The sequence below is a fragment of the Gossypium hirsutum genome, chromosome D09 (assembly GCF_007990345.1).
Source record: "Gossypium hirsutum isolate 1008001.06 chromosome D09, Gossypium_hirsutum_v2.1, whole genome shotgun sequence".
Taxonomy (NCBI): Eukaryota; Viridiplantae; Streptophyta; class Magnoliopsida; order Malvales; family Malvaceae; genus Gossypium; species Gossypium hirsutum.
In genome coordinates, this window is record NC_053445.1 from 2,352,258 (window position 1) to 2,377,456 (window position 25,199).

Genomic DNA, 25,199 nt, shown 5'->3' on the forward strand with positions numbered 1-25,199 from the left:
AATATGTTGTGTTGAAATGCCAGAATGGAGAATTACTTTGGGTTAAATCTAATCAGACAAAGGGATTATCCGATATGATTTCAGTTATGACAGCTCAGAGGTGTGTTAGAAAAGGGTATGATGTTTATTTGGCGTATGTGTTGGATACTAAGGTATCTGAGTCAAAGATACAGGCAGTGCCAGTTGTATGTGAATTTTCTGATGTATTTCCAGAGGAGTTACCAGGGTTGCCACCAGAAAGAGAAGTGGAATTTTCTATAGATCTGATTCCGGAAACTGCCCCAATTTCCATAGCTCCGTATCGTATGGCTCCTACAGAATTAAAAGAGTTAAAGGCACAGTTACAGGAACTTGTTGACAGAGGTTTTGCTCGTCCGAGTCATTCACCTTGGGGTGCTCCAGTTCTGTTTGTGAAAAAGAAAGACGGGTCTTTGAGATTGTGTATTGACTATCGGCAGCTTAATAAGGTAACTATAAAGAATAAGTACCCATTGCCTCGAATTGATGACTTATTTGATCAACTGAAAGGTGCCACTGTATTTTCAAAGATTGATCTCCGATCGGGTTATTATCAGTTACGGGTAAAAGAGCCAGATGTGCCAAAGACAGCTTTCAGAACCAGGTATGGGCATTATGAGTTTCTGGTTATGCCGTTTGGGTTGACTAATGCACCTGCAGTATTCATGGATTTGATGAACCGGATATTCAGACCGTATCTAGATAGGTTTGTAGTAGTTTTTATTGATGACATTTTAGTTTATTCTCGGGATGAAACTGAGCATGCAGAACATTTGAAAATAGTGTTGCAAATTCTGCGTGAAAAGAAACTTTATGCTAAATTCAGTAAATGTGAATTTTGGCTTCGAGAGGTAGGTTTTCTCGGACATATTGTATCCGCAGAAGGCATCAGGGTAGATCTGAGTAAAATTTCAGCTATTGTCAATTGGAGTCCACCGAAGAATGTATCTGAAGTTAGAAGTTTCTTGGGTTTAGCTGGTTATTATCGGAGATTTGTACAAGGGTTTTCTATGATAGCTTCTCCAATGACCCGTTTATTACAGAAAGATGTTAAATTTGAATGGACAGAAAAATGCCAGCAAAGTTTCGACCGATTGAAGGAGTTGTTAACGAAAGCACCTGTGTTGGTACAGCCTGAATCGGGTAAGGAATTTATTATTTATAGTGATGCATCATTAAATGGTTTGGGTTGTGTCTTGATGCAAGAAGATAAAGTAATAGCCTATGCTTCAAGACAACTTAAGCCACATGAAAGAAACTACCCGGTACATGATCTCGAGTTAGCTGCTATTGTATTTGCATTGAAAATATGGCGGCATTATTTGTATGGTGAAAAGTGTCATATTTATACTGATCACAAAAGCTTGAAATATTTGATGACACAGAAAGATTTGAATTTGAGACAACGCAGGTGGCTTGAATTGATAAAGGATTATGATTTGGTTATTGATTACCATCCGGGTAAGGCTAACGTGGTAGCTGATGCTTTGAGCCGAAAATCTCTATTTACTTTACGAGCTATGAATACCCGGTTGTCACTGTCTAATGATGGTTCAATCATAGCTGAATTAAGAGCTAAATCGACATTTCGTCAACAAATATGTGAAGCTTAGAGGAATGATGAGAAATTACAGGCTAAACGGGTGCATTGTGAGTCAAGTAATGATTCAGAATTTCAGATTGGAACTGATGGTTGTTTATTATTCAGAGGCAGAGTATGTGTACCGAAGAATTCAGAACTTGTACAGAAGATTTTACACGAAGCACACAGTGGTATTATGTCCGTACATCCGGGAGGTAATAAAATGTATAATGACTTGAAAAAGATGTATTGGTGGCCGAGTATGAAACGTGATATCTCTGAGTTTGTATCAAGATGTTTAGTATGTCAGCAGGTTAAGGCTGAACATCAGGTACCTTCGGGGTTGCTTCAGCCAATCACTATACCGGAATGGAAATGGGAAAGAATCACTATGGATTTTGTATCTGGGTTACCGTTATCTCCGAGGAAGAAAGATGTCATTTGGGTAATTGTCGACCGATTGACAAAGTCCGCGCACTTTATCCCAGTATGTATGGATTATTCTTTAGATAAATTGGCTGGATTGTATATATCTGAGATTGTTAGACTACATGGAGTGCCTGTCTCCATTATATCAGACAGAGATCCCCGATTTACGTCTCGTTTCTGGAACAAATTGCAAGAAGCTTTGGGTACTCAGTTGTATTTCAGTACTGCATTTCATCCTCAGACAGATGGCCAATCTGAGCGTGTAATTCAGATATTGGAAGATATGCTCCGATGTTGTGCATTAGAGTTTCAAGGTAATTGGGAAAGGTATCTACCTTTGATTGAATTTGCTTATAATAACAGTTATCAGTCCAGTATTAAAATGGCTCCGTATGAAGCTTTGTATGGTAGAAAATGTAGAACACCATTATATTGGACAGAGCTCAGTGAAAAGAAGATACACGGGGTTGATTTGATTCGGGAAACAGAAGAAAAAGTAAGACTGATTCGGGATAGTTTAAAAGCAGCTTCCGATCGTCAAAAGTCATACGCCGATCTTAAACGAAGGGAGATTGAATTTCAGGTGGGTGATAAAGTATTCTTAAAAGTGTCTCCTTGGAAGAAAGTTCTCCGGTTCGGTCGAAAGGGTAAATTGAGTCCAAGATTTATCGGACCATATGAGATTATAGAAAGAATTGGACCAGTTGCTTACCGATTGGCTTTACCACCGGAACTCGACAAAATTCATAATGTATTTCATGTATCTATGCTACGACGGTATCGATCAGATCCTTCACATGTTATTACTCCAACAGAAGTAGAAATTCAGCCGGATATAACTTATAATGAAGAACCGGTTAAAGTATTAGCACGAGAAACAAAGGAGCTTAGAAACAAAAAGGTAAATCTGGTGAAAGTGCTATGGAAAAAGCACGGGATTGAGGAAGCAACATGGGAACCGGAAGAGACAATGAGGAAGCAATACCCGAATCTCTTTACTGGTAAGATTTTCGAGGACGAAAATCCTAAAAAGGGGGGAGAGTTGTAATGGCCCAAATTTGAGGTTATCGGAACAGTGGTTTCGGAACCACAAATCCGATGAGAAAAATTTTATTTTTCTTATATTTTTATGGTCTACAATTTCACAAAATGATTTTTTGAAAATTTCGTTCGAAAATTTTGACGTTTGGGCACTCAATTTAGTCAAAAGGACTAAATTGTAAAAAGTGCAAAAGTTGAGTTCTACATGTTAGAGGTGTCCAATTGTTATGAAACTTTAAATTGGAGGTCCTTATATGGTAATTATACCATTGGTAACTTGGTAGACAAAAATGGACATGAGATAAGTGAAATAGAAAATTTTTAAGTTAGGGGCAATTTGGTAATCTAGTAATTAAAATGAATTAAAAGGGAAAAAGATGGCAAAAATCATCATCTTCTTCATATGAACGAAATCAGCAAGGGGGGAAGCCATAGTTAGGGTTTTCAAGCTTCCAAGCTCCATAATCAAGAAGTACGAAACTCGAGGTTAGACAAAGGGAAGAATAAAGTTGAAGACTAAGTTGGTGAATTTGGCTATAATTGGTACCGAGGTAAGTTTACGGTAAATAAATGCAATATTTCAATATTTATTATTAATGCTGTTAATTTCCAGCAATTATGAATTTATTTTATAAATTTATTTGATGATGATCCAAGCATGAAATGATAGAGAATTAAAATTTAAAAGTCCCGTTGATACATAAGGATGGTACTGGATACGAATGTCATGACATTTGGGTAAAGAGATCCCATGTAAGACCATGTCTGGGACATGGCATTGGCATCCTTAAGATCATGAGAGGTCCCCTGTAAGACCATGTCTGGGACATGGCATGGGCACCGAGACGAGAGGTCCCATGTAAGACCATGTCTGGGACATGGCGTTGGCACCGAGATGAGAGGTCCCCTATAAGACCATGTCTGGGACATGGCATGGGCACCATCACGAGAACATCCCATGTAAGACCATGTCTGGGACATGGCTTTGGCATGTTATTATCAGAAGAGACCCGAGTATCCTTATTATTCCAATGTAGCTCAACGGGCTTGTAAACGAATCATGTTCATGAAAGTTCAGTTTAAAGCATAAATGGCAAGCTCAGGTAAGTTGTAAGACTGAAGAACTTATTATACTATCAATTGATGTTCAACGATGCAGCAAGGATTGAGTAAGTTATGCACACAAGTATTCTAAGTAAACAAGTAAGAGAACTAGTATGAGATTAACTAAAGAGTAAACTAGAGATATAGACATTGAGTTTAATTATTTAAGTTAAATATTGTTATTTATTTGCTAGTAAACTTACTAAGCTTTATGCTTACTTCTTTTATTTCTCTTTCTCTTATAGTATTGCAAAGCTACTTCAAGGATCCTAAAGAAGTCGGAGATCGTCCACACTATCAACTACAACTGCTCGGTATTTTATATCGAAACACGTTTGAGTTATGGCATGTATAGGGATTTAGTTATTTTGTATGTTTGTAATGATGATTTTGCTAATGAGTGATGTGTAAGTATTTGATGATGTATGGTTATTAAAATGATTAAGGATGAAGGTGTTTGTTGTTATGAAAGATTAGGTGATAAATTATGCATGGAAATCATGAAAGGATAAAATTTTGCAAAGAAACAGAATTCAGGCAGCACAGTGACGTGAATTTGAAAAGTCACCCAAGATAGTATAAAATGAATTAGAGGGTGAATGATACATGTAATTAAAGCTTGTTGAGTCTATTTTCATGGAAAAATAACGGTGTAGAAAAAGGAAATTTATATTTTAAGATATGTGAATTTTAGTAAGATAGGGTCAGAACTGTTTTTGGAGTCCCCTGTTCTGAGTTTAGAAAATAATTACAAATTGTACAAAAATGGTTATGAGTTGAAATTTACATGCTTAGATTTCTTAATGAGTCTATTTTCTGTAGAAACAAGTAAGAACTTCATATGAAAATCCTACAGTGAGAAAACTTATTTTTAGTGACTAGAGGTCAGGGCAGTCAGGTGGTGAAACAGGGGAGACTTTAACTAATAAACTGTACTAATTTGCTGAACCAAAAATTCTAAAAATTTTATGGTGAGTAGATATATGAGTCTAGTTTCAGGGAAAATTTACGGAATTAAATTTTGAGTTCTGTATCTCAAGTTATAATTAATTTAGTAACTGCTGCGCGATTGGACAGATTTGCTGCGAATAATGAAATAAATTTTCAAACCTAGTTTTTATGCTCCGAATTGGTAAGATAAGCTAAGTAATGCCTCGTGCTCGACTCCGGAAACGGTCTCGGGTAAGGGGTGTTACAGTCTATCCCATAGAGGTTTTTCCTACAGTTTTCATGCAAAGCATGTACATGCCATACTATGACCATTTCATACTTACTGTCATGCATCTACGAATATTCATGTTTATACAAACATGACATCTCAACAAAATAGATCATAACAGTGGGTTTGGAGTCTGGAACTTGCTTGAAGCTTCATCGTTACCACATCTTAGCTTCCTCAAACGCCAGAGCTTTCATTCTCTTGGAAACTAAGCATTTCAATCAAAATCATGGGTTATACTCAATATTCTCAGCTTAACCCCATAAATGCAGAACCTTCAAAATGGTTCCAAGTCCATAACTTTGTTTTACGTATATAGAAGGGTTAAGAACCTTACCCGCTTGTTGGTTTCTCTATTTTTCCATCTCTATCCTCATGAAGTCTACTCTATGCAAGACCTTCCATGGCTATTCCTTCTTCAAGCTACCGAAGAAGGTGAAGAAGAGAAAATGAAACTGAGCTTAGAAGAAAAATCATCCCTGGAAAGTCATGTTCTAACTATTTGTAGTCCTTCCCATTCTATTACCAACCTCATAAGAACCGTGTATTCACAATCATTGTGTCTTGTGCAATGGAATCAACTGGTTCCTTTCTAACTAAACCATAATTGGATTTCAACCATGTCTAATTCGGTTTCTAACTTTCCTATTCCATTCACTAGAGGCCGCCAACTTGCGGTCTCTTTCAATTTAGTCCTCCAATTATTTCAAGTTTCTGGGTCATTATATCTAGTTGTAAGAAGGTTCAAGCTATAATAAAAAATGAAGAACTAAAAGCTACCAACTAACTAAGCTAAGAAAGGAAAAACTGAAAACCTAAAAATGGTGGAAAAAAATAAAAGAGAAGCTAAAAAGATGATAAACAAGACTCTTTTTAGTTTTGCATCAAGTGTGCCTTTAATACAACCAATTTTACAACCCTAGTATTTGACAAAAATACCCTTGAAATGCATGAGTTGACTTGAGTTGGTGTTGGACACAAAATTTCCCCTACATTATTTTTCACTTTGTTAGACTTCAATGTTGCAACACACTGGTTAGTAGGCGAAATCTTAGCTTGGGGGTTTTTGATGTCACAAGACAGCCTAACTGATGTTACGACATCCTCGACAGTGGCCCTAACTCATTCACTTTAACCATCAACAGTGCAGTTGCGACCTCGAAGGCTTGGAGTCGATACCTTAGAGCTCTTTGTCGCGACACAACTCACCTAATGTCGTGACATCATTGATAAATTGCTTTAGGTTGGTTTCTTATTGAAGTTTTGCTCCTTTGAGGTGATAGAGGATCGGTGTTGCGACAAACATGCATCAGTGTCATGACACCCAAAACAGTTGATGTTTTCTTCAGGGTTTGACCATCGTCATTTTCTACACACACTCAAATAAACCATTAGACTCCCAATGACATAGTTTTGCCAATTTGGGTCTCAAAAGGATTAAAATGAAAGAAAAACCATCACTAACACTAAAAACTAAAAACCAACAATAAAATATAGAAAAGACTCGTAAATTGCTTGAGAACAAACTCATCAAGTGTTCGAGAGAGCCTAATTTGACGTATCAAATTATGATAGATCAAAGATGGTGGAGGAAAACAACTTGTTGAATGTTTATCAAGTGGCACGAGTAAACATTAAACTCTTAACCTTAAACTCGACTCGTACAAGTTGTAGCAAATAAATTAGTCAACTTACCCTTAAGACTTTGAAAGTTTTGGCTAAATTACCTGCCATAACTAGTACAAGATAGAAAATTTTTATAAATGATTTGCTTAAAATGTAAACTCAGATTGTAGAAGATTTGGTAAAAAAAAACATATGAAAATAAAATTCTAACTTATTAAAAGGGCCAAATATGATATTGTAAAAACAATGGACGAGAATTTCTTGAAGAAACAAAAACAAAAGTTATTTATGAGGTCCACAGGAAAAGTAAAAAGTAAAAAAACATTAGCATTTTAGAAGGAATTAAAGTAATTGAAAATAATTTTATGAAATTAAATTTAATAGAAGAAAATTTGATGTTCATAAAATGTGATGTGTTATAATTTAAATATTATGTTAAATTTTTTTTGAATTTCTTAGTAACTTTTCTAATGTTTGACATGGCACATTGAAAAAATAAAAGTTAATTCAATAACACAAATAAATTGCATAAAATCTAATTAAAAATTACATAAGATTTATCTAAATAAATTAAAGAGTAAAAAGCTATACAATCATCCATGATGTTGAGGCGAAAGTGTTCTATAGCTCAATTGTCTTTGGTTACAATGTTGTTAGGCTTTTATGCCCAAAGTGTTGTAATTTCATTATGTTTAATGTAAATTACTTTAAACATTCAACTTGGTTATTAATGGAGTGTTATTTAATTATCTATATGATATATTGCTTTGCATGTAAAGCAAATTGTATAAGCAAACATAACTCATTAATTACCTATTAATAAGAGGACAACACTCACAAAGTCCCACGTTAGTCCAAAGTTCTTGCATCCACAAAATCTCAAGTTAATTTGAAGTTGTTTCGAGAAAGGATGACTCGATTTTGACTCAATGACTCTAGACCGAACCTTAGTGTCTTGGTTAGCAAGCAAGGTGAGGTGAGTTTTTAAGCATGAAAATAACAAAGAAAAAAGTGATAATTAAGATCAACAATTGAAGCAAAGAAAAAACTAAGAGTGAAGAAAAAGAAAGAACAAAGGCAATTTTTAGGTGAGAAAAATGACCTAATGCTTAAAAGCCCCAAAGGAAGAAAATGACCTTAGAATATGCTTTCTTGAAACCTAAGAACACGGAAACAAAAAATGAAACTAAAAGGCAAATAAACAAAGAAAAATGAAAGTAAAGGTGGAAGATGAATTAGACAAACCGATAGAAATGAATAAAAGGATAAGTGTCCAACTGAACCATTCGATTTCATGACAAACTCAATTAATGGCTCTAACTGACCCTCAAAATATGTAGAACTTCCCCCAAAATTTTGAACAAGATAAAATAAGAATAATCTTCTAATGAAATCAAGAATTGAATCTTGTAAAATAAAATACTCTAAATATTCTTTTGTTAATCAAATAATCAAAATTGTCTTACATAATGAAAAATGATAGTGCCTTTAGATAGGCTATAAATCGAATTAAAAAGAAACTATTAGTTTAATTAAAATTTTAATTTGACTAAAAAAGAAGTAATTCTAGGTGAACTAATTTTTCTTGCCAACTAAGAAATATAAAACTTCTAAATCGCTTAAAATACTTAAAAATATCCTAAATTTTAACATAAATATATACCTAAAATATAAAACTTAATAAGTACCATATTGGGCTAATATATAATCAAAATTAAGCCTTAAAATTGAACCAATATGGTTTAAACTCGAATCAAAGCCCAGAACTCGTAACTCCTGTAATAATCCCGTATTCATAAATTCTACTAACACAATTTTCACTAAAACGACCATAACTTGATCTCCTAAACTCGAAATTAGGTGATTCAAAGTGCGTTTCGAAGATAAGAGGTAGCTCTTTCATCGATTAGAAGACATCTCGACCCCAAAATACCCAAGTCCCATAAAAAATGCATCACAAGTCAACTAATTTTTCAAACTTGAAAATTGACAACTTTAATGAATTGAATTTAATAAATTTCATTCAATTCGTACATGTATCATCTTTGCTGAACTATGAAAAAGTAGCATACATAAGGAGCTTTTGTATGCAGAAGACAACTTTCCATAATTGGTAATCAAAACATGTCCGCTGTTCATGGGGTTATAAGTAGTAAATAACTTATGTGAGAACTATAATATCGTCTAAAGTCCTTAAAGGGAGATAGTTTGTTGTGGATATTATATTAAGAGCTCATAGTTTGTCATGGATATTAGAGTAAGAGCTCAATTCAAATGGAGACATATGCATTAGCTTGGACCGTATCCAAGTTGAAAAATCTTGAATCCATTTGTCAATTCACTTTGTGACATTTATTTTGTGTTTAACCTTAATCATGAGTAAGTATATGCCTACACTTGCATAACTTATATGCTTTGGAGTACTATAGACTAAAGTATAATAAAAATAGTAAGCAAATAAGTCAATACGTGGGGTATAAAACTTATGCATGGTGTGACTTAGTTATAGGTATGGAATCATAACTCTCATTAAGAGATAATGATATCCTCTTAAAGTAGGGACGGGTCAAGGGGTAGGCAAGTGCGTTCCCCCTAAAAAAAGATAAATTATTATTTTAGTTCTTAGAAGTTTTTAAAATTATAAGTTAGTTTTATAGTAAAAATACACTTTGGCCCCCAAAGATGAAAAGTTTTCTATTTAATCCCTTTAAAGTTCTATAATAACAAGCATGTATAAAGATAAAATTATACTTTGACCCTTTTAAAATTTTATAATATAATTTTGTCCCCCAAAGATAAACTTCTAGCTTCGTCCCTGTCTTAAAGGCATTATATAATTGATCTAAATGAAACTTGTTTAGGGGTAATGTCATAGTGACTTAAATCATTTAGCAAGTAAATGATTAATTTACATCATGGTATATATAATGAAATTTTAAGAAGAAATAATCGAAGTTGGTGAATAGTGACTTAAATCATTTAGCAAGTAAATGATTAATTTACATCATGGTATATATAATGAAATTTTAAGAAGAAATAATCGAAGTTGGTGAATAGATAAAACCTAAAGGAATTATAGTGATTTAAGTTCAAATCTTATCATGTACGAGTTTTTATTAATTTTATGTAAAAATATAAAAAACAACAAAACAATCTCAAAATAATATAATTTTACTTTATAAAAGTCATGGTGCTTGGGAAAGAAAAGTGGGGCAATTAAGGAAATATACCAGAAAGTGAGGATCACAGATGTAAATTAGCAAAATTCATACAATTTTTATCTCCAAAACCTAAAATATGTGTTATACAAAGCATAGAAAAAACTTCAAAAAGAATTTTCCGCGAAAGGAAAAATGCTGAGTTTTGCGGGCAATGGTTTTTCAACGGAGAGAAAGCTGTTCAACAGTGGGTTTCATCAGCTCTATAACTGTAAGCTTTCGCCATTTAAGATTTTCTGGAAGAACTAATCTTTAAGCTATAAATGTACTTTCCAAATTCATGAATTTCAGCAGCTAGAAGACAACCCAAAAACAAGAAAGAAAAAGAAAATGAAGGAAGATCTGGGTCTTGATTACTTTTTCACTTTTCTTATCTCAAAATCCATAAAAAGCAAGAACTTGAATCTAGGCTTACTTTTGCATTCACAGTTTATCAAAAAAGCTTTAACTCTTAGACCCTTTATAACCAACCATCTTATAGCCATGTACTCAAAATTCAATGAAATAAAAAGTGCCCAAAAGGCCTTTGATGAACTTCATGTGAAAAACAGTCATTCCTGGAACATCCTTATTTCTGGGTATTCACAAAATGGGCACTTTGATAGTGCTTGTAAGTTGTTTGATCAAATGCCAAGGAGAAATCTTGTTAGTTATAATTCACTGATTTCTGGGTTTTACCAGCATGGGTTTTATAAGGAATCGGTACTCGTATTCAAAAAAATGCTAAAGGAAAGTATGATTATTGATAGCTGTACGGGTGTTGGTGTTGTTGGTGCTTGTGGTAGCTTAGGTGCATTGAGATTTTTGTGTCAAGTTCATGGCTTTATGGTAGTTTATGGTTTGGATTTGAATTTGATTGTTTATAATGCTTTGATTGATGCTTATGGGAAATGTGGGGAAGTGGATAGTGCTCATAGGATTTTTAATCGAATGAGTGAAAGGGATGTTGTTTCATGGACTTCTATGGTGGTTGCTTATGCTAAAGTGTCTAGACTGGAGGATGCTATTCGGATATTTAAGGAAATGCCTGTTAAGAACACAGTATCTTGGACTAGTTTAATCACGGGTTTTGCAGAAAATAGTTGTGGAAATGAAGCTTTGAATCTCTTTCGGCAGATGTTGGAGGAAGGAGTGCAGCCAAATGCTTACACGTTTGTTTCTGTTTTAAGTGTTTGTGCGGATTTAGCACTTATTGAAAAAGGTAAACAGATCCATGCGCACATAGTCAGAGTTGGCAGTATACATGATTTACTGAATCAGTTTATATTTAATGCTTTAATTGACATGTACTGTAAGTGCGGAGACATGAACTCAGCTAAATTACTGTTTGAGAGGATACATGAGAAGGATGTTGTTTCATGGAACTCATTAATAACCGGGCTTGCTCAAAATGGGCATGGAGAGGACTCACTGAATGTGTTCAGAATGATGATAAAAGCGAACATAAGGCCTAATCATGTAACATTTCTTGGGGCATTATCAGCTTGTAGTCATGCTGGTCTAGTCACTGAAGGAATGAGGATTTTGAACCTAATGGAAAACGGTTTTGGAGTGACCCCGAGGTCTGATCATTATGCAATCTTGATTGATTTGCTTGGAAGGAAAAACAACCTTGAGGAGGCAATGAATATGATTAAGAGAACTCCTAACGGACCGAATCGTGTAGGCATGTGGGGTGCGCTTTTGGGTGCTTGTCGTGTCCATGGTAACTTGGCTATTGCTAGGCAGGCAGCGGAGGCTCTGTTTGAACTGGAACCAAACAATGCTGCCAGATATGTAATGTTATCGAATGTCTATGCGGCTGCTAGAAAATGGGAAGATTCCCGAGCAGTGAGAAGGCTCATGGAGGAGAGAGGTCTAAGAAAAGAAGCTGCTTATAGTTGGATTGATGTGAGGAACGTACGACATGAGTTTGTGGCGAAAGGCGAGGGCCATGCTCAGATAGAAAAGATAGCTGAAGTAATCATCATACTAGTAGATCATATAAAGGATGTTGGGTGCATACCCCTCAGAGCTGGTACTTTGTTTCCTGGTGAAGATGATGGTTTTACTGCTTGTTAACTGCCCTCGAGCTACCCATTACAACCTTGACACCTGCTTACTTTATGGAAATCCCAAAATAGGGAAGCCTGATGGAGAGAATTCGTAGCTCTCATTATGAAGCTCTGGCTGAGGATCATCTTGAGGATCTATCTGTCATTTTACTCTCTTCTGTTATCAGAAGCCTGTATAATATCCCTTTTGATATTGAGTTTTCGCCATACTATTTGCCATTTGGTTAAAGGCTCAGAATGTAGTATGAAACTGTCTGCTTATAGCGTTGGATTCTCGCATTTTGTAGCTTGGTATGACATGATGTAACCCGTAAATTGGAGTTTGAACTCATTATTAACAATAAACTAGCTACAATTTGAGTCAACTGTTCAGTTATTGCGGTGTCAACTTTTTTCAATGTAGTTGGACTCTACATAGGGCAAAAAGAACAAAAGTATAGGCAGTGGGAACTGGTAAGCTAGCCATCTGTGGAACCGATATGGACTTTACTGATTTGTTTGCTATTATGATGATTATTATTACGTCCTTAAATTGTTGACCTGAAAATTGTCTAAATAACCATTAAATCTTATACGGATCAAACAATGTTCCTATAGATAATCAGATGGCAAAGAGTATGACTTCTGTTGTACGAGATACGGTTATATTATGAAGCTAATGATATCATAATGTCCCCTTTTTTGCAGGTAATTTCTTATCAAGTTACACTCTAACACCATTTGTTCAAGCGAGTCCAGTATGCAGATCCGAGAATTTTAGTACTGTTCATGTGAAACATCTTAAAATTGGGAGTCAGCATCGCAATGCAGTGAAGGTAAACAATTCTTCTTGCGAATTTTCATTTTAAGACTGTCACTTCAAAGCTTCTCTTGTATATGTTTGTAAATGTCATCACGGTAATTAAGTGTGATTAAGAGGCAGCACCTGAATCTCTTAAGACTTGCCTTCTTACTGCTTCTTCTTTCCAGTCCCTAGGTATCTTTACTTGATTTATTTTTTGTTAGGTTTGTGCAACCCGGAGGAGAAGGGCAGCATATTCAAGGACTGAAACCTATGTTCTATTAGAACCCGGAGAAGATGAGAAGTTTGTCAGCGAAGAAGAGTTGAAAGCCAAGTTAAAGGGGTGGCTCGAAAATTGGCCTGGTAAGAACCTTCCACTGGACCTTGCAAGATTCGAGGCCATTGATGATGCTGTTTCTTACTTAGTAAGGTCTGTTTGTGAACTGGAAATAGATGGAGATGTTGGTTCGATTCAATGGTATGAAGTTCGACTAGAGTGAGAAGAGCAATCATAAGTCTTGACAGTCTAGCAATTATGTAAATTACTACTATTATTCTTGTTAATAGAAAGCTACACATATTTTCAGTGATAAATTCAAAGCTTGCCATTTAAAGGCATACACTATTAAATGCATTTGCCATAGTAGAATGGTAGGTTAGTACTAACACCATTAAATTCATATTTATTGAATCTATAGCTTTGCTTAGTTAGCTCATCAAGTGTTGCTCTCTTCGGAATAAAGATGATGAGTGAGCAACTTGATCCTCAGACGCCATTGAATGCATATTTATCGAATATAGGATTTTAGCCTAGTTTGTTCGTGCAATCATTTTTAAGAAGTGATGATGGGCAACTTGATCCTAACACCATTTACGAATCTCAGGTTTGGCCTAGTTTTTTCGTGCAGCATCTACGATTCCTTCTATTGTTCTATTTTCAGACAGTGACCGTAAAAATATCATGGAGGACCTTGTATTAGGAGTCGGATTGTATTCATTTCAGTCACGCTAGTTTTTAATAGTAGAAATGGATAAATGATTAATTTACTCATTTTTGGAATAAAAGGGACAAAATACAATTTGACTTTTAATAAAAGACATTCACGGTACTTTCACCAATTCCGATAGTCTCGCATGAAACAAATATGTTCAAATTACATTTCAAAAACTACAAGAAAATGGATCAAAAGAAATAAATACATGAAACAAATATGTTCAAATTACATTTCAAAAACTACAAGAAAATGGATCAAAAGAAATACAACGGAAGAGGTTTAATAATCTACATGATTTTTGCTTTTTCAATCTATACCACAGATCACTTCTTCAACTCTGAAAAAAGACCTATTTCTTCAACTCGCAATTCATGAATCTGAAACATTGACAGAAGAAAACTGATATATTCAATCTAACATTCATATAGCATATAAAATGGTAAAAGTATTTTGGAGGTTCTTGTATTAAGAGTTAGATTGCATTTTGCTCCCTTTATTTAAAAAAATGTACAAATTAATTACTGTACGTGAGATCAAATAGCAAATCGGTCTTTTTTTTATTAAAAATTTTATCTATTTTTACAGTAAAAAAACTGGTGTGTCATGTGTAGCTCATTCTGATGCACATGAACTAATTTTTAACCATAGAATTGGATGAAATTTTTAACAAAATGATTAGTTTGCTCTCTAATCTAACATACATGAACTAATTTACCCATTTTTTAGTAGAAGGGACAAGAAACAATCGGACCATTAGTACAGGGGTCTCCATGTACTTTTACCCATATAAAACTCTTTTTTCTTCTTTTTTTTATGATTATTGCTGTCTAAACTCAAAGAACATGAAGGATTTTCTTTTTCCTAAAAAAAGAGGTTTCTGAGAAGCAGAACACAATGTTCATTAAACATTAGAATTAACCTTGGTATGATTAATACTAGGTGGCAAGAGAGAACCGCCAGCTTTCCTGTTTCTTGCAAGAAGACCTCGTGTAACAGGCGACACCACTGAATCTGTTGGACTTCTATACCTTAAACAAATAAAAAAAAATTGAGAATTATATGTTACAAATTCATGGTTGGCAGCATAAACCCTAATTAAATTTTTAAAAAAATCTTTTTAATGGTAAAAAGTTACAATTTACTACTTACCTTTCAGGGAAATTGAAAGCGTTGGGGAGATTAAGCCGACGTGGGGTGCATGTTTTTGGTAAATCATTGCCAGATTCTTGAAGAACTTTCTCATCAATTTTCTTCAATTCAGCATTTTCAGATTGGATTGAACTGTTGAAATTAGGGTTTCCCGTTACTTTCTCCACTGCAAAATAAGTATGATTATTAACAAACCTTCAAAATTGAGCGAGGGTTGATGTAAATTTAAAATATTTGGAGTGAATTTTATGTGTGCATCGGATGACTTTTTCTTTTGAAGGGAAGTGGGATTCTAACGCCCAAATTTCCACTATCCGTTGAGATTTAAAATAAATTTCTGAATTTAGGTAGTAAAAATATCACAAACCCTGTTGTGCAAAAAATCGGGTTGCATTTTGTCTTACTCAAAAAATGGATAAATTAGTTTTTACATTAAATCAAAGTGCAAATTGATCTTTTCGTTAAAAACTCTATTCATTTCTATTGTTAAGTAGTGACATGATTGACAAAGTAACCACACAGCACGTGCTATGCCGCATGTATCTCATGTAGATGTGACATCTCATCTTGTTAGCAAATACTTTGAAAATGTGCAATGTATAGATACTAAATTGGACATTTTATGAAAGTATAAGTACCATAATAAAATACATTTGATAGTTTAGGTATTACATTAAATATTTTCAAATTACATGTATCATATTGAACTTTTATAAAAGTATATGCACTAAATATGACATTATCCCTAATTTCAATAAAGAATCCAAAATATTTTAAACAACTATAATTTCTTAAAATTTTCAAAAAATTATGAACTTAAAAATTGCTTTAAATTAAAAAATAAAAATCTAAAAATCATTTTAATAAAATAAAAAGAATAAAAAGTTCCATGAATAAAAAAAATGTGTTATTTATCCATTAAACGATAATAAAATCTCAAAAGTTTGAATTATGTATTCAATCTATATTAAATTATATTTGAATAAATACTTTTTAAATTTAATTTGAATTAATTATATATCAAAAACATTTTTATTTAAATTTAATTATAAATATATAAAACATTAGCATTAAAATATTTTTTTAAATAATACATTGAATCAATTCGAATTAAATTTAATATATTATATTTTTTTTTCAAAATATATTGATATGAAACTATTTTATATACCATGTCAACAAATAATTTAAAAATTATAAAAAAATTCTGTTGAGGTAAATGGCCTGATGTGCCAATGGAAGTGACCACAAGATCCTTCTTGTGGAGGAATATATATTTAAATGTTAGATTAAATCAGATCAAACAATTGAATCCCTAGAAATAAGAAGATTAAATCAGGATTGTATTGAAAACTTATCTTGGCGAGCTTTCATTTAGACTTTATTAGAATATTGTAAAGCCATTTTACGAGGCTATTTTTATGGGATCATGATTATAATTGATTTTTATATTAGCAAGTCTTGAACTCTTATATATTAGAGGTTTGTGTAAGTTAGAACTAAGGAGAGTTGATAGCATTTATATGTTCATTGAGGAACTTGTATTCGAGAGTGTAAAACAAGTTTGTTACATGGTTTTACAATCTAAGTTCACAGGGAGAGAACTTAGAAGTGAGTGATCTAGGTCTTTAGGTATAAAAATAATGGATTGGATTAAAAATAGTGGATTTACTCATTAAGTTAGACTCCGTAGACATAAGAAAACTGAATTGCGTAGATAATGCTTGTGTGTTCTATTTTTCTGTTGTTTATCACAGTACCATCTGAAGTACCCATTTTTGCTACTACTTGGGTCACCACTTGCGCACTTTGTTTTTCTTAAGCAATTATTGACTGTAGGTTTGAGTCAACATATTCAAAAAAAATTTTTAAAAAAGGATAGAAATTCATAAGAGTTATAAAAAGTTCATAAAAAAAAATAAAGTACCTGTGGATTGTCATGCAGGCTGCCATACTTAAAAGTTTAATGTTTTAGTTCATATTTCTACTAAAAAGCAATAATTTGGCCTTTTTTTTTTAAAGGTTGATAGTCAAATTCTACTCCTTTTAAAAAATCGGGGCTAAATTTAGTTTAAAAGTTAAGAAAATTGACAAAAAATATAAATATTAGGACTAAATTTATCATTATATCTATCAAATGATTCATATTGCTAATTTCCCTTTTACTATTTTCTTTTCAAGGAGCAAACATTTTTTTTTTTTGCTTTAGACTCTTTAATTTTGTTACATATAAATTATATTTATAAATTGTATTATGATAAATCCATTAATCATGCATACAAATAATACTAGAAAATCTATTTTATGTGTATACGTGTGGAAACCATATATTTAGAATATAGAGATGTGTTCAAAAATAACATACACTAAATAATGAAACACATGATTTAAAACTAATTAGTAACAACATATGAAATATTTACGATATTAAAGTAAAAATATATTAAATTGTGAGTAAAACAAAATTTAAATAAAAAATACATCAGATTAAGAATACTAAATAATCCTAAGTTGGTGTCGAGTTAACTTGTGACACCAACTCAATCAACAACATTATCAATATGTACAATTGATGGAGATAATAGAGTGTGCATAATAAAATTAAAATAGAGCTTTAGTTGAGCGGTAAATTTAAGGTTTTTCCAATGTAATTAGTATGGATTCAAATCCCACCAAATGTATATTATTATTTTTAAATTAAAAAAACTAAATTACCCTCAAATAATATAACTTATTTTAAATACAAAAACTCATTTTTGTAATTTTCCTAACAGAGTTGGTGTCTAATTGACTCGTGACACCAACTCAATCAAGAATTTTATTAATAGTATAAATAACCACTAAGGGAGAATGATGTCTATTTATAGAAAGAAATATGAGCAACATAATCTCCTCTAACAAAGCAAACATTTTGAATTTTTATTTCTAATTAGGGTTTTCTAAAATTTTAGATTATCAATTAATCTAAGTGAGAAATTTTTTTAATAAAATGAGTTAGTAAACTGACTTATAAAAATAACATTTGAATATAAAAATATCTTTGTGATATAATTGGTTTAAGCGAAATTAATAAATTACTTCGAAGATTTTATTATCATTTTAAGAGTAAATAACATATTTTTCTAAATTTTTGAAACTTTTTTATATTTTTAATCTATTTTTGAATTTTTTCATATTTTTGGAAATTAAAAAAAAAGTATAACTTTTTAAATTTTTAGGATTTTTATTGAATATATTTTTCCTATTTTTATGTATTTTTAAAGAGTAAAGACTAAATTGAGAAAAATTATAAACGTTGAAGACTAAAAAGTTATTTAGCCTTTTTTGTAATTCTCTTTGTATTCTCCATATTTATTTTACAGTCCATACTCAAAGTTCGTGACTACCTCTACCAACAATATAATCTTCAATACTCAAACTTGTGTCTTCTATGGAGATTTTTTTTTAGTTGTTATGCCAACATACTAATGGGAAAATTGGATGAAGAGCCCAAGAATTTAGATAGAAAAGTGTACAAAAATTCCATATGTCAAAATTAAACTACAAATACTATATCTTAAATTTCAAAAGAATGTAGAGATTTTTGGTATATTTAAACCAACTAATTCTATTCATAAATATAGGATTTAGTAATCCACTAGCTTGAATTATTATTTAATTAAAAATATAAAAATTAATAAAAATTAAAACTTTAATATATTGTATAAAAATTAAATAATTATAATTTTCAAATTCCATAAACTTATTGAAATCCCATTTAAATGCATTTTAATTGTATAGTATATATACATTATCTTATATTATATATCAACCCATCTTTATCAGCTCTCTCTTACCATCCTTTCTCAACTAAAACATTATTCATCATTAGAGGTATTTATGGGCAAGGCTAAGCTTAGGCTCGATTTCTAAAAAAAATTTAAGCTTGAGCGCCACTATACCTAGCATGTCAAAATGATTCATTTCACTATTTAAAAATAATAAAATATTTTTATTTAAATTTAATTATAAAATATATAAAATATTAATATAAACTTATTGTTATATATATTATTTTTGAATAGTAAATCGAATCAGCCCATGAACACATCTACCCATCACTCACCTTAAGCCATCAAACATTGAACTCCCGCCATTCAAACCTCTCACTTGACACCCTCATATAAGTCTGATCATCATACTGTTATTTCCCCATTTTCTTGTTACCAAAACCAAAGACTCTAAACTAACAAAATAATAATTTTTTTATAATTTTTAATAATGTTTTATAATTTATTTTTAGTTTTTTTTTTGTAATTTTTAATGATTTCTAAAATTTTATACTATTTTTATGATAATTTATAATATTGATGATGTTTCAATATTTTTTCTAAAAAGTATTATAATATTATTATAATTTTTTATAACATTTAAAAAAATCTGTAATTTTTCTATTACATTTTAATTTTTTATAATTATTTATAATTTTCTAACAAAATTTTAATAATTTTAATAATTTATATTTTTTTAAAATTAGATTTCTTTTTAAATTTTAATAACTTTTTACTTAAATAATAAATAATAAAAAAATTAATTAAGCCAACGTAAAATAATAAATAATCAATTAAGCTATCCACATCATCATTTTAACATGCCAGCTTGCTACATCATCATCTTTTTCCATGTCAGCACTAAACTATTGTCAAGGGCTTCAATGGAAAAACCAATTCAATGACTTAGACTTTGTTTACCATTGGCGTTGAAAAACATTTTTCAAACTAAAAAATTTGATAAAAAAGTAGCTTTTAAACCAAATATTGATTTTAACCCAAATGAAATTATTATTTTTATCCTCCATTAAACCTTTCACTTTACAACATTATGTTTAAAATTATCATTTTATTTTCTTAAAAATGCTTTTTGACCGTAATAATAAACACTATTGAATTTTTTGAAATTTATTTTTTTACAACACTTTTTAAAAGCATTTTCAATCTCAATGGTAAACTAACCGTTAATTAGATACAAATCATGATTCAAAGGATTCAATTGAGTGCACTTTTCATTAATTTTTTTAGTTATTTTCAAATTGCTTTTGTCATTTTATCTTGGAAATTTCTAAAGCCACAATATTATAATGAAAAAGTAATTTAATAATAATCTAGATACATTCTTTTTTATATTTATATATAAAGATTGCAAAAAACATCAAAATTTTGATGGGTTCCAACCCGACCCAATTCATTAGAATTAGATTTTTTTTCCGAAAAATTCGGTTCAGGACGGGTTGACATCGGGTTTAAGGTATTTATAAAAAATGCCACATATATATATTAAGTTTTAAGTCTACCCTTAAAAGAAAATTCTTATTTGCTTCAAAATAAGAGATAAAATAATTAAAAAATGTAATTTTATTTACTTCGAAATAAAAAAATAAAACAATTAAATTAAATTGGAATTAGATGAGAGTCGTATTTTCTAATAAAATTAAAAGTCAAAGGCAAAAATGGATCCCACCCTGCCGGGATTAGATAATATAATAAGAAATTGGGGTTTAGTTCCGCGTACACAAAACTAGTCAAAGCAAGAAAACACAACAGCTGTAATCAAAGACTTGAAAAAGTTAGCAGTCTCCCAACACCCAAAAAACCAGCTTACCAACTTCTAACTAAAGCTGCAATTTCCTTTAAAATAAAATCTACTCAAACCTCCAAATTTAAGGTTCGTTTCTGTTTTATCTTCTTTTTGTACTTTCCGTACTCTATAAAACACTTGATTCTCCATTTGACTCATTCTGCTATAAAAAGAGCTCTCTCTCTCTCTCTCTCTCTCTTTGGTACTTTATATATATATATATATCTTCAGCTTCTTTGTGTTTGCATCTTGTGTTTTGAGCCTTTCAAAAAACTGGGTTTCTTTGATTTTTACTTGTTCTGGCCTTATTTCTTAGATCAAGTTTGGTCTACTGTGATTACTTTCTTTTAAGTTTCCATTTTTATCATTTCATAGATTAGATAGCTTCAACTTCTAGTCTAGCCATTGGATTAGTGGTGGGTTTTCAATCATATGGGTAGTTTCTAATTGAGCAATTTGGGGAGGGTTCATATCATTGTTTTTTGTTTGAATTAGGGGAAAAGTTAGGGTTTCTTATCCATGGGGGATTGTGAATCAGTGGCTCCACAATTAGAGGGAGAGGAAAATCTGATTGCTGCTGCAAAACATATTGTGAGAGCATTGGGTTCAAATAAGAATCTTACAAAAGATGTGAAAAAGATCTTAGCAGATCTTGGTAGTCAATTATCTACTATGGCTACAATTGATGATGAAGGTGTTGAGGGATTGAAATCTGGGATTGAAGAACATTTGAGTGTTGTTGAGGAAAAGATTATGAGCTGGGAGACTGATGAGTCAATGATTTGGGATTCAGGCCCTGATGAAGCTTTTGAATATCTGAGTGCTGTCGATGAGGCTCGGAAATTGATCCAAGGATTGGAGAATCGGTGCTTGAATGGCGAAGACGAGAAAGAGTTGTTGTGTAGGGCTCATGATGTTCTTCAATTGGCAATGCAAAGGCTTGAGGAAGAGTTTAAGTACTTGCTTGTTCAGCATAGACAGCCGTTTGAGCCTGAGCACATGTCGTTTCGATCGAGCGAGGATGATGGTGTTGACGTGGGATCGATGGTTTCGTTCGGGGATGAGTCTTTTGAGGAGTCAGCACGTAGGGATAGTGTCAGCCGAACATCAGAGGAGTGTATCATCGATTTGGTTCATCCTGATGTGATTCATGACCTCAAATGCATTGCCAATTCAATGTTCATGTCGAATTATGATCATGAGTGTCGCCAAGCGTATGTCATAGTTCGAAAGGATGCATTGGATGAGTGCCTTTTCGATCTGGAGATCGAGAAATTTAGCATTGAAGATGTGCTGAAGATGAAGTGGGGTACCTTGAATTCGAAAATCAAGAGATGGGTTCGAGCTATGAAGGTCTTTGTCCGGCGCTATCTTGCCAGCGAGAAATGGCTCTGCGACCAGATTTTTTCGGAGTTAGGATTGGCTAATTTTGTTTGTTTCGTCGAGGCTGCAAAGGCTTCAATGTTACAGCTTCTAAACTTTGCTGAGGCCATCTCGATTGGCCCTCATCAACCTGAAAAGCTAGTTCGATTTTTGGACATGTATGAGGTGCTTGCAGATCTTCTTCTGGACATTGATGCTCTGTTTCCAGATGAAGCTGGTTCTTCCGTTAAAGTTGAGTACCACGAAGTTTTGAAGAGATTGGCTGATTCCGTAAGGGCAACGTTGGTTGAATTCAAGAACGCCGTCGCAACGAACACATCAACGAACCCTTTTGCAGGAGGGGGAATTCACCATCTGACCCGATATGTTATGAATTACCTAAGGCTTCTTGTAGACTATAAAGATACCCTAAATCTACTCCTCAAGAACGACAGATCTGTGCCGGTGCTGTTATCCCCAGATTCGAGTCCCAGCACGGAGGACGAAAGTACGAGTAACGATTTCTCAGGCGGTGTTTCAGCAATGACACTGCATATGCAGTCACTCACTTCAATCCTAGAAGTCAACCTCCATGAGAAATCCAAATTATATAGGGATGCTTCCTTGCAACACTTCTTTTTGATGAGCAACATCCATTACATGGCTCAAAAGGTTAAAAATTCAGAACTCCGGGTTATATTCGGAGACAAATGGATCCGAAAACACAACTGGAAATTCCAGCAACACGCGATGGACTACGAGAGAGCTACATGGAGTACTATTCTTTCATTCCTGAAAGACGAGAGCAATTCCAGCAACAGCTCAATCTCAAGGACTCTTCTCAAGGAAAGATTGCGGAGCTTTTACGTTGCTTTCGAAGAAGTCTATAGAACGCAGACGGCATGGCTTATCCCGGACGTTCAGCTTCGAGAAGATTTACGGATTTCTACGTCACTGAAAGTGATCCAAGCATATCGGACATTCGTTGGAAGACGAATGTACCACATCGGTGAGAAACATATCAGGTACAATGCTGAAGAAATGCAAGATTACTTGTTGGATCTCTTTGAGGGATCTCAAAAATCATTGCATAATCCTCATAGGAGGTGAAAAAAACCAATGATACTCAAACTCAGGTTTTAGTGTCGGATATTGATATGATCTGAAAAACTATGTTACACGAACTCGAGTATGATTAGATTTTTTTAAAGTTTTACCGAAGGTCATATTCTCATACTGCATGTACGTATGATCAACATATGTACGTATGATAGCAGAGTAGTTATATATATATATACATGTTTGTAATCTTCTATGTATGAAGGGCATTTGTGTTGTATTTTTAGCTTTTTTTTTCCCTCTTTAGTTTGATGAATAAATGGGTGGGTTAAAGCCAATGCTCGCCTGTTTGAAGTTTGGGTCTCCCTGTTTGCTTCCAAATATATGAACTGATGACTTAAATAGAGCAGAATTTTTACTGTTTGTAATCTCATCCCTGTGTTAATGGCTGGATTTTCTTTTTGGTTGGCAAATGTTTGTTGGATTCACTTGGGGGTATGATCGAATTGTGAGGAGTTTGCGTAAAAGTACCATGGATGCCTTTTTATTAAGAGTTATATTGTATTTTGCTCTCTTTGCTTAAAAATGGGCAAATTAGTTACGTGCATTTCATTTTGACGTACAGTGATCAGATTTTAAGAGTAGAAATGGATGAAATTTTTAACAAAATGATTTGTTTACTCTTTGATTTAATGTAAAATGATTGTTTTGCCCATGGTAAATCGCGATCCGATTCTAAAATAAAGGGTTTCTATTGTACTTTTACTGAGGAGTTCGAACTTGATTTTGACTTAAAGCTCCACTTCAGTTTGAATTTTTTTTTTTAAAATTCAAATTGAATTCGAGATTGAATTGTTTTATCGGGTCGATTATCTACTTAAACTTAAGTTCGATTTTCATGTTTGGCTTCAAGCTAAATCATTTGTTCTCGAGTTTAAACTGGATTGATAATAATAAAGTTAAATTTAAATTATTTTTGAATAATTTGTTTACCCATGTGGGTGAGTTATGGTAGCAGATCATTGAGTGGTAGAATGGAGTATGATGGTAACATCAAACATATTCTATGAGAAGTTAAAAGCTCATTAAGATTTGGTTTGTCAACCGGAGTTATTTATATCGGTCGGGTTATGAAGGTTCTTGTATTAGCAGTTAGATTATATTTTATCTTTTCTACTTTAAAAATGGATAGATTAGTCTTTATATATTAGTCTAAAGAACAAACTGATACTTCTGTTAAAAATTTCATCAATTTCTACTTTTAAAAATTGGTTCCTGTACATGAAACACGTCATACGTCACATGTCACTAGTACAAATGGATGAAGTTTTTAAAAGAAATGACCGATTTGCTCTTTGATTTAATGTACAAAGACTAATTCGTCTAATTTTTTAAGTAAAGAGGACAAAAAATAATCTAACTTCTAATACAAGGACCTACATGATACGTTTACTCATGGGTTGATATTTTAATGCAATATCAATTCAAAGTTTTTTAAATTATAAATTAAGCTAAAACTAATCAACTTTGGAATGAAGCAGCATTGAATAGAATTCCAAGATGACTTGGAAATGAAGTGTTTGAATCTGTTAAATTGTTGACCTTGACTTTCCCAACTTCAATATCGATTTAAAGAATGGTCTTGAATCGGTTAGATAGAAAATCGATATTGTTCGGTTAAATTAGTTAAAAATTAACCGATTAAATTGATCTTTTTTTTTTAAAATTTTAACGATTTTTAATTGAATTGATTGAATCGGTAAACTAAACACTTGACGTACTTAACATCAGTGACGAAAGAAATGACTTGAAGATAAGAGAATTGAATTTGGACTAGATTCATGGTCAAGTTTCTCATTTTTATCAAATAATTTAGCCAACTTTTCTTGCCAACCATTTCGTTGAATCATCAACCCAATGTATCTTAACTTATAGTTGTCACAAGTCAT

The 25,199-nt window shown here is 32.5% G+C and overlaps 4 protein-coding genes across 4 annotated transcripts; 3 read left to right on the top strand and 1 right to left on the bottom strand.

Moving 5' to 3' along the window:
* Nucleotides 1-10,254: 10,254 nt before the first annotated feature.
* LOC107944278 (protein CHLORORESPIRATORY REDUCTION 7, chloroplastic) lies at nt 10,255-13,702 on the top strand. The gene is made up of 3 exons (XM_016878099.2): nt 10,255-10,448; nt 12,979-13,106; nt 13,297-13,702. Exons 1-3 carry the CDS (start codon nt 10,373-10,375, stop codon nt 13,570-13,572), a joined length of 480 nt encoding a protein of 159 aa, XP_016733588.1. The 5' UTR covers nt 10,255-10,372; the 3' UTR covers nt 13,573-13,702.
* On the top strand, nt 10,455-12,657 carry LOC107944276 (pentatricopeptide repeat-containing protein At2g22070). The gene has a single exon (XM_016878098.2). It carries the CDS (start codon nt 10,568-10,570, stop codon nt 12,296-12,298), a length of 1,731 nt encoding a protein of 576 aa, XP_016733587.1. The 5' UTR covers nt 10,455-10,567; the 3' UTR covers nt 12,299-12,657.
* Nucleotides 13,703-14,140: 438 nt separating the features above from the next.
* Nucleotides 14,141-15,413, bottom strand: LOC107944275 (uncharacterized; the record flags this gene model as incomplete). Its single annotated transcript, XM_016878097.2, has 3 exons — nt 14,141-14,444; nt 14,987-15,095; nt 15,217-15,413. Coding segments are annotated over 3 exons (360 nt in total), but the record flags the coding sequence as incomplete, so codon positions are not given.
* A 5,346-nt stretch (nt 15,414-20,759) lies between these two features.
* LOC107888538 (exocyst complex component EXO70E2) lies at nt 20,760-23,683 on the top strand. Its single transcript, XM_016812681.2, has 2 exons — nt 20,760-20,916; nt 21,325-23,683. The coding sequence occupies exon 2, from the start codon at nt 21,349-21,351 to the stop codon at nt 23,299-23,301; it is 1,953 nt and encodes a 650-aa protein (XP_016668170.2). The 5' UTR covers nt 20,760-20,916; nt 21,325-21,348; the 3' UTR covers nt 23,302-23,683.
* The last annotated feature ends 1,516 nt before the right edge of the window (nt 23,684-25,199 follow it).

What these genes read in the sequence shown, in the direction of transcription:
- LOC107944278 (XM_016878099.2), top strand. Translation starts at nt 10,373, where the DNA reads ATGCTGAGTTTTGCGGGCAATGGTTTTTCAACGGAGAGAAAGCTGTTC. An exon ending in GTTTCATCAGCTCTATAACT is followed by an intron (nt 10,449 to 12,978) that starts GTAAGCTTTCGC and finishes CCTTTTTTGCAG; the next exon opens with GTAATTTCTTATCAAGTTAC. An exon ending in AGCATCGCAATGCAGTGAAG is followed by an intron (nt 13,107 to 13,296) that starts GTAAACAATTCT and finishes ATTTTTTGTTAG; the next exon opens with GTTTGTGCAACCCGGAGGAG.
- LOC107888538 (XM_016812681.2), top strand. Translation starts at nt 21,349, where the DNA reads ATGGGGGATTGTGAATCAGTGGCTCCACAATTAGAGGGAGAGGAAAAT.
- LOC107944276 (XM_016878098.2), top strand. Translation starts at nt 10,568, where the DNA reads ATGAAGGAAGATCTGGGTCTTGATTACTTTTTCACTTTTCTTATCTCA.